Source organism: Micropterus dolomieu, linkage group LG11 (assembly GCF_021292245.1).
Source record: "Micropterus dolomieu isolate WLL.071019.BEF.003 ecotype Adirondacks linkage group LG11, ASM2129224v1, whole genome shotgun sequence".
Taxonomy (NCBI): domain Eukaryota; kingdom Metazoa; phylum Chordata; class Actinopteri; order Centrarchiformes; family Centrarchidae; genus Micropterus; species Micropterus dolomieu.
The window spans coordinates 18,273,010-18,282,919 of record NC_060160.1 but is presented as its reverse complement, the minus strand read 5'-3'; the positions used below and the strand labels follow the sequence as shown (position 1 = coordinate 18,282,919).

At 41.6% G+C, this 9,910-nt stretch overlaps 1 protein-coding gene across 3 annotated transcripts in view; it reads left to right on the top strand.

Annotated features, from left to right (window-relative positions):
* Positions 1 to 883: 883 nt before the first annotated feature.
* The window catches only part of LOC123978540 (regulator of G-protein signaling 6-like), a 46,400-nt gene continuing 37,373 nt past the window's right edge, over positions 884 to 9,910 (top strand). For 2 of the 3 annotated variants that reach the window (XM_046061809.1, XM_046061807.1), the window contains exons 1-2: positions 1,660 to 1,713; positions 1,834 to 1,929. In XM_046061809.1, coding sequence (XP_045917765.1) covers positions 1,846 to 1,929 — 84 coding nt within the window. In that variant the 5' untranslated portion in view covers positions 1,660 to 1,713; positions 1,834 to 1,845. Of the gene's footprint in view, positions 991 to 1,659; positions 1,714 to 1,833; positions 1,930 to 9,910 lie in introns of those variants that run through there. The other variant, XM_046061808.1, reaches the window with a different exon arrangement.

The following is a 9,910-nucleotide window of genomic DNA, read 5'->3' as shown; positions in this document are numbered from 1 at the left end:
AGTCCTTTTCCAACCACAAATAGCTGTTACAGTGAAAAGTGAGGCCCAGTGAGCTGTGTGATTTCTTTTTCCTGGCAGCTTTATCCACTCGCACTTTATAAGTACCAAAAATTATGAATGTGTCCCCCCTTCACCCCTCTTTCATCCACACAGTGAAAGGACTAACAAATGGCTCAACTCATTTAATACACACGGGAGTCTTCAATGGCAAATGGTGATAGATGGGGTTAAGGAGGTTCGTTGAAGCACAGTCGTCAGTGTAGGTTATGGAAATCCTTAGTTAAGCAGAATTAATTCTCCTGAGAGAGTGAGAGGGAGGGAAAAGGGAGAAGTGAAGGGGACTGTGTAGAGGTTGTAAATAAATCCTCTAACAGTAGCTCTCAAAGTATGAAGCTTCAGGGGGGGTTAATGTGGGGAGTGCAGGCAGATCGGAGGTAACAATCATATGATTGCAGCTAATGGAGTCAACACTTGTGCTTAGCATAAAAACAACAACAAACACAGTGGCTACCTTTGACCAGTTAAAACTATCAGTATCACCTCAGTGAGGCTTCATTTATTATGAGCATCAGTTGTTTTTTTGTAAAGAAAGATGACTCATCAACCCCACAGCCACATTGACTATGTGTTGTAGACACACATCTGTGCTGTATACATAATTACTGCCATCAAGACTGTATGCAGTGGGCTCCAAACCTTTTTGTTGGATAACTTAAGTGCTCCTTCATTGACATCACCCGACATGTTAAAATATTAATTTGAGTTGTTTTTTAATGTTATTTGCATATCAATTACAGAAAAATGTATGTTGCTGCAATATTTAAAAAAAAATACAATTGAACCATAATGTTGTCAAGTTTGCATTTGGACTACTACCACGAAGTTTCATCCATTTATACATTACCTTTTGGTATCTCACCTGTTAATACCTTACTTTTAGTTATTTCTACTACTTAGTTTAGCTAGCTAGCTATGTATTGTTACTTTTAGGTAACTATTAACTATCAAACATTTATTCCTGACTTTTAGCTGTATTTCGGTATTAACTATCAAATGTTTATACATTACTTTTAGCTAAGGCTAGTAGTTTGAACTCCTATTCATTACTTTTAGCTGTCTATTTCAACTAGCTCTGTAGTCATCCATTACTTTTAGCTGCATCTCACCTGTTAATACACTACTTTTAGCTAGGCCTACTATATATTTTAACCATTTAAGTGTAGCTACTGTAATTCAACTTGCCATGTATTTATTACTTTCAGGAGCTATTTTAAACATTTATACTGACTTTTAACTATATTTCATTTGTTTATTACTTTTAGCTAACACTAACTGTTTCAACTGTTTATTCATTACTTTTGCTGTTTACCTCTCTGCTCATGTAAACTTTTCACACTCAATTGCAAGTATTGACATGTTACAGTTAATTCAAATTACGAATTGTTTTTTATTCAAATCATAATCTCTCTTTTTTCAAATTAGTTGAGCAACTCCATCTTTCATGTAGCCTGGGGGTGACTTCAGAAGTACCTCTCAAGTACCCCCGGTACTTATTGTATGCTCATGACTTGACTTTGTAGCGTAGTTAATATTCACCTTACGTCGGTCTACCTGAGCTACTTTATCTGTCCCTGCTGTGGCAGGCATCTCCTTTCCGAGACAGCAGCATACATTTTGTCAGCTGAATGTCACGATGATAAAGACTGGAGGAATGTTAGTTCCAAGGCATATAGAAATGCTGGCTGATGTTTATCAAATCGTCAGTTTGTGTTCTTCCACCATTTAGTGGATGTTGGATGCAGCGTTAATGTGGTTTATCTGTTTCATCGGCAGGACTGAGTGAAAATGGCAGAGGGGTCCAGAGACCAGGCAGGCGTGGGAACCACTGATCCTGAGGAGGACTCCCCCAACATGATTGTCTACAGAAAAGTAAGACTTTGTGTGTGTCTTACAGTATCTGGCCTATATGAAGGGAGAAACATTCGATGAGAGGCAATGACCCGTAGACAGGCTTCTGACAGCCCACTGGTCTGTATCAGAGTGGCTATGCCACACACTGGTTTCACTGTCAAACTCAGGTGTCAGCCTCTCTTTCAACCATCTTGAAACGAGCTTAGCTCTGTCTCTCTCTCACTTTCAGTGCTTCTCTCATTTCAGGACCCTCTCCCTACCACTGTACCATCACTCGTCTGGCAAACTTCAGCTCTCCAGTGTTTTAATAAGCTCTCAGTGCCATCAGTGAGGGTTTTGGCAGTGAGAGGTCCTTTTGGTGTCAAGGGTAATTGCCTTGTCCCCATGGTGCCTCACTTTCAATAGCTGCTGTTTGATTGGAGAGTATGAGCAGTATTGGTGGCTAATTACGTGGATGTTCAGCTGGGAGGAAGTAGCTGATTCTCAAGGGCTGCGATTGGGAACGGCCAATGTGGTCCTCCTCAAATGGCGAATAGCTTGTTATTTCTCTGCCAGTACTGTGACAGCCCTATTAAAAAAAGCTTCAAACTTAAACCATGGGATCCACTGCTTCCACCAAGCCTGCTGTCTTGATTACAGTACAAAAGTGTGCCATAAGCGCGACAGAGTTGACAGATCCTGTCCCAAATCTGTTGTTTCTTCCGGCTCCTAATGATTGTCTGGGTACATAGCGAGGTAAACAGATTAGTGGATGGATGGGACAGGATGTGAAATAATTGTTGAAAGTGGCTGCTTTACCATTTCTCTTTTAGGAGTGTTGTTAACTATGTGTCACTGTGGAGTTTAGGGCTTGGTGACAACTTCCGGTAAACCTCCATCATTGTAATACACACATCTAGTCTGCAGCTCACCTGGAAAAACTGTCAGGGGATCCTTTGTTCTCAGAATCTCTCTACTTGATAATTTTGCTACTAGGAATGTGTGCTGTGTGAATGTCACACGTCAGCAGTTGGCAGCAGTTGGCAGTGGAAGCGCATTGCCAGCAATAATTCACCTGTGTGCTGTAACTACTCAATCTGTTAGTGTAGCAGTGGGCATTTCTAGTCTCTTAAGGTCTCTGCCAGGAATCCAGGAATGGTAATCAATATTCAAATCAGAACTATGACCATCTTGAGACACATGGCATCCCTCCCTGAAGATCAGATTTCATGACAGGTGTCAAAAATATTTGTGTACTGCATGTGGGCCTGTTTTATGTGCATGTTCTACATGGTGACGCATTTGTTGTTTATTCACTGTTGTCATTATCCTCCGTGTATTCTAAGAAGCTGTCACACTGCAGAGAAACATACTGTAGTTGCTTGTAATACTGGGTATCTTCATGGGTTTCACAGCGGAGCCTCATTACGTAACGCTGCACATGCCTGGAGGCAATGCATTTAAGAGGCTAGTTTTTGCTTGTCAGAATGCTGCCTTAAGGGAATATTCATCATTTCATGTTTTAGTCATACGCAGTGACAACAGACAGATGATTCCAAGAGTGACAGGATTTTTCTGCCCTTCCTGCTGCTTTGAAAATGGGATTTTTGATTTGAAGCGTTTGAGGAAGAAAGCCAAGAATGCTATGTAGCTGGATAAGCAAAATGTTTTTTCACATACAAAGAAATAAGAATGTGAGACCAAATATTTATCTTAGGACATGGTCCTAATGTAGTACCTGACCTTTAACTTAATTGCTATTTCTTTTATTCTTATATCTCATCTCAATCCACCACTCACTTTCTGAAGAGGCTAAATGATAGTGAGGTGCTGGGTCTTTGAGGGCAGGGCGCCGATGGCCTCTGTACTCTCTGGGTGGGTAGCCTGGCGCAGTGTGAAAGCGCTGCTTGCAGAGATGCAGATGGCCATCAATATGCTCAGCCGCTTGGGAAAACACTGGCAGTTTCATGTTAAAGGCCTGAGCCCCTGTCAGCTGGAAGATCTCAGTATCTTTCTGCAAGGAGCAAAAGTTAGTGTAATCCTTGTCAAGAGATACAAATATTTAGTTTGGGCAGCACCTTTGTGAAATGTATAGAAGGTAAGGCTTGAAATACCCTTACATATATTGCTATATCTGTTGCAAAAATATTAAGTAAACCATGTAGGCAGTTAGACAAAGGTGAATGTGATGTATTTAGCCATTAGGGAGGCTGAGTGCTCAGGAGGGGAGGAGGCTGTCTCTGTCCATGCAGTGTAGTTGCTGCAGTGCTATCTTGCTCTGTCTCTCTCTCCTCCCACGAAAAGGAGGAAGTGAAGCACAACAATCCAATAACTGCAGGACGTCTTATTGCCTCAAAAACTTGTGGAGAAAATTTGGTCTAACAGAAGTAGGTTGCACACATACTGTAAGAGCTCACACACACACACACACACACACACACACACACGGGAACTCACACACAAGCTTCCCACTGCTTTAATGCACACTCCCTGCTCCTGTTGTTGTGTCCTGTTCTTCCTTGCTATGTTTGACATGCTTGGGAGACGGGTATTTGGGGTAAATAAATAGAACTGGCACCAAGAGACACACACAAAAAAGAAACCATTATGAATGCAATTAAGCTGAGGAGAGAGGCCACTTTACAGCTCTGATGGGGTAAAGCTCACAAACTATTAATAGTGAACAAGTCTTGTGTATGAGTCTACCCCTTCCCCCCTTGGAGGCCGAGACTATTGCTGTAATGGCTTCCTTGTTTTTGACACACACAATTAATTGTTGCAGAAAGACTAACATTAAGTGCTGCATCCCCTTCCTCCTTTTATTCAGGTCATTAAGTGTTTAAGTTGTCAACTGACACCTGCCATAGTAACCTAGGTGTGGTACAGTGACACAAAACTTTCATCTAGATGAGTTTTATGAGCCAAGTAATGATCCATGCAAGGAAGTTCTAGGTGCCGGTGGCATTTGGGTGTGTATAAATTTTAGCACTCCGTTAGCAGAGAGTACAGTTTGGTTGACCATTGCAAGTGTGTTATTTTCTAGCTCACTATACTGCTAGTAAATGGATGCAAAAGTGAGGAGCTCTAACTGTAAGATAAATCAGCACAGAAAATCCACTTCACCACAGGAAATCCACTTTTTAACTAATGGCATGGCTCTTGAGATGGCCATCTCTGTGGGTTGGTCAGCCCACCACTTCCATACTGAAATGTCTCCAGGATGGATTGCCATGAAAGTTTATACAGATGGTAATGGGCAAAGGATGACTCATGAAAACTTTGGAGATATCTCCTGTTGGGGTTGTCCTAAGGCAGGTTTTGATAGAGGACTTTTATCTGTCCTTTTAGCATGTGTTAGATGTGCTGCTGGACAATACTTCTCCACCTCCCTATCTAGTTAATTATTTTCTTCAAATTATAAACTAGACAAGTCAAATTCTCATCAAATTCTGTTAGATTAACATTTTGACTGCATTTTTTCAGCAATTTTGTCCAAAGCGCTTTACAACTTGTCTCTCACTGTACACACAGAAGGTGCTGGTCTGACCTTTGGGGTTCAGTTCATTTGGGGATAGGAGGAGCTGGGGATGGAACCACCATTCCTGTAATTAGTGGTCGACCTGCTCTACCTGAGCTGCACTGTTCCGTACTGTTAATCCACACTTTTTAGCTTAGCTTACTTAGGCAAATCAGGTGAAATTTCTCTTCGTCCAATATTTTTGACCAAATGTGTTTATGAGTAGCATGAAGGGGCTACAACTGACATTTCATTGTGAAAGCCTGTGTTGTAAAATGACAAATAAATGACCTTGATTTATTTCTTGAAAACTAGCAAATGTTAGCATGCTAAAACACTAAAATGCCACCTCCTAAACATTAGCACATTATAACATGGACGTTATGAGCATGTTAGCATGCTTTAGTTCAATGCACTACTCTTGCTAAATACAACCTCATCAAGCTGCTAGTCATTTTTTTAAATACCTTTTCTTTTTCTCCCCTCTCCAGACATTTTTCAGCCTTTCTTCTGCGTCTTGCTAATTAATAATTGAAGCTCATTTCAAGCATTCCATTTTTGGAGAAATATCTGGGCCTCTGAGACATCATATCCCCCCATTCATTTATTCATACCCAGCACAGTTTGTGTCATCATTTGGTATTTTTATCCATTAATATGCGTCTAAATTTGAGGAGAGGAGGACTAAAGGGTGGGGAAACAATAGATGTAAAGAAAAGATGGCATTTAATGCCTTAACAAAACACAATATTTCAGAATGTAAAAAAAACAGCTCTTTGAATTTGCATTTGCATGATCATTACAGTGTTGTGATACATGACAGTGAAAATTTGCTCATGTAGCAGGAGCTGTGGGGTGACTAACATATTATCACACCTGTGTCACTCCTTCAGATTGGATAGATGTTAAATCCAACAAAGCCTGAGTGACAAGAGAAGAAGAAATTACAGTCAAGGCCAACTTTGACCTCTCACACCATTACATAGTGACTGTCAGCTGGTTGGGTTTAGCATAATTTAGAGACAGGACACAGAGGGAGTTCACTCCACACCTACAGTGCGGATGATATAGAGGTATGTGAGATATGTTTAAAATGACAGCAATAACACTACCAGAGAGACATGGAATTTCCCTTGAGTGGCAGGAGAAGATGAAATTACTGTAAATGGCAGCTTCCCACATCGTCCATTCACCTACCACAGCAGGGACAGACAGCTGGTTGGGTTTAAAGTGCCTAGAGGACTGAATTGCTCTAGTTCTGCTGGTCAGAAGGAAGCTTGCCTGCCTGTCTTTCTGCTACCACCCATGAGTCACACTCTCTTCTCTCTCCAAAGGGGTCCACGGAGGGCCTATCTCTCCTCTTTCAAGGCTAACCTCCATCCGGCGTGTCTATGGGACACTATTCGCCATTCCTGTGTGCACTTAAGATAGTGCAGTCCAGCTGAACGCTCTGGATATCACTTCTGCAGCTGTGGGGATGAGTTCTCCCAGTGCTTTATCATGTATGACCGTTTTAACACCATCTCCACTTGCACCATGGCAATCTTTATCTGACACGCTGGTATGGGCTGAACTATCAGGGTCACGCTGAAGCCTGTGTGCCTGCCTGTATGCTATAAGTGCCAGTGTGGGTTGCTTTCCTAGTTGGGTCAATAAGATAAAACAACAGTAACAGTGTAAAGCTCTATCTCTTATGTAACCAACTCCTGCATGTTGGCCTGTCTCTTCTTTTTTCCAGTTAAGCAGCAGGACCAACACATGAAAATCCTGGAATTCCATTGGAAAACAAAGCATAATTGGATAATAATTCACAGTGTTTTGGCAGCCTCTGCACTGTGTTGACAGAATTATTCACCTCATCCATAGAGAATGACTGTGACTCAAATAAAACGGCTTTTCTCTAGTGAGGAAAGTCCTTCCTGTGCCAGTGCCTCTCCTGGTCTCCCTCCCTGTTTGCACATTGCTGACAGTGTGCTCTTGAAGGAGCACATTTAATAATGCAGCCAGCAGTTTCTGTGCTTTGCACTGAGACTGAAGCGTAAAGCTGCATTATGCATGTATAAGGTGATGTTAATAGGGAGCTTGGTGGTGGTTGGGGCGTAGGAGGGTCATCTGGCACAACTGTGTCAAACTTCTAAACGCCCTCCAAACCCCCCTGAGCCTCCCACTTATTGCAGGCTGCTTAGAATCGCACTAGAGATGGATCATGCCTAAAATACCTTCTACTGTACTCTGAATAACCTCAGCATCTCCACAGGACACCGAGGGAGCTCGCTGTACTCCTACAGATCGTATGATGTAAAAATACTAGATATATATAAAGCATCAATTGACTTGAAGAGAGTTTCCCCAACGGATAAAATTTCCATTAACTGTCTTGTTAATAGCATCAGTGAGGAAACTATTGCCCAGTTAAAACTGTTGTTGATGATGCTGCTAAAGAATAAACTCTTGTGTCATCATGTATGGTAAATACTAATGGGCTGTTGGAACCAGCTCTGACATTAGTGTGTTAAATGCTGCTGGTCCTCTTTGCCTTGGGGTGACACTTTGACAGCAGTGACTTGCTGGAGAAACTGTAGCCCTGGGGCTGACACACTGAATTAGTTAAAAAAAAAAAATGAGTAAAATAGGCTGTAAAAAAATTACAAGTTAGTACAGTGCCGCATGGTGTTGTCACATTTTTGAAAACAAACGCACTCACAGTAACAATGACAATTACGTACGTAAGTTCACACCAGGAGTGAATAATACAGGAGTAAAATTTAAATAGATTAAAGCAAAGATAACAATAGGAAAAAACAAAAGATGAAAGAAAATAGTAATAAGGAAGAACAAGAAAGTAATTCAAGTAGCCCTGATGACAAAGCTACATATACCCCATAAGTCTAGCCTGAGTACATTCAGTATTCACTCTCCTTTTAGCTCTGGTTTGGTACCAACTCGTGATAAAAGCCCTTTAGCCGCTAAATGCTAACTTTTCTAATTTTAGCTTTGTCTATTGGCCATTTGGTGCTTAGCAGGTTGTGTATGTTTTTCAGAGCTTTTTTGCTGAAAAGACCTGCCTACTTCAGCCGGAAACAACTATGAAAGTGATGATAGCAAACCGAAACAGTAAAGTTGTAGACCAAGTTTTATCAAACGCAAACAGTGAGTTAAAAGGCTCTACAAAGAACCTCTGTCCTTGTGGTGTATAATGGTTCAAAAACATTTACAATTAATAACAAGGTACAAGATACAAGGTACAATGTAGGTCTATTTGTCGCATTACAACATGTTGTAAAGTGAAATTAAGTTTGTAACTCCCTTCTGAAAAATTTGCCTAATCTTCTCTGACAATGCCAAACAGCTTTTCTTTGCTGCTACAGTGGTCAGTTGGTGTCTGCTCCAAGAATCTGCATGCCACCTTTGACTGATCTGTGTAGGGCCCATGCGATAAGGCAACTTCAAGCTAGTGTTTTCCACAAAACCAAGTTGCAGCATTCTTTGGAGTGAGCCCTAGTACCATCCACATACTGAAAGCCAAGTTCCATGTAACGGAGACAGGGACAGACTGCAAAGTGGGCGTCCCAATAAGACGGCCCCCCTAAGAAGACTGCCCCCCAAGAAGACCGTTTCCTCATTCTGTCAGCACTGAGGAACCGGTCTTCGGCAGTCTTTTACAGATTTGTAGTCAAGGTTTGCAGGATGATAAGGTGACGGCTCTCTACCCAGACAATCCAGAACAGACTGCACGCAGCCAATCTCGGGTCTCATAGGGCTGCAAGGAGGCCTGCAGTGATTTCCCTTCAACTACCTCCAGAGTTTGGGAGTGGGGAGGATGGAATAGCCTGCCAGCAATCCTGACCTCAACCCCATTGAACCCTAGTGGGATCAGCTTGGGCATGCTGTTTGTGCCAGAGTGACCAACACAACCACGTTGGCTGACTTGCAACAAATGCTGGTTGAAGAAAGGGATGCCTTCCCACAGCAGTGTGTGACCAAGCTGGTGACCAGCATGAGGAGGAGGTTCCAGGCTGTTGTAGCTGTGTATGGTTCTTCCAAACACTACTGATGAATAAATTGTTAAATTGGTAGATGGGTACCAATGATCTTCTGTGCAGTTTTAATCTCTTGCTGCAGAGCCCTCTGGTCCTGGGCCGTGCACATCCCATGCCAGTTTGTGATGTTTCCAGTCAGGATGCTTTCTATTGCTCTTCTGTAAAAGGTTGTAGTCAAAATTATCCCCAGTAGGCTAAAGCAAAAAATGAAAAGAAAAAGAAACCTTTAGTTTTTATATTTTACAGCTTCCTAGAAAAGTATATTAATAACTTTAACTTCTAAGGGAAAATTCTGAAAAGTGTAACTAGGGGAACCTAAGCTGACCCTTGAGATATGATTTATGATTAGAGACAAGACATGTATGCCACATATGCCCCTTCAACCCCTTCCTAATATATACCTTTCATAATATCAAAAAATATGTATAGAAGGTTTAGTTTGTAATTGCATTAAGCTTTTTTG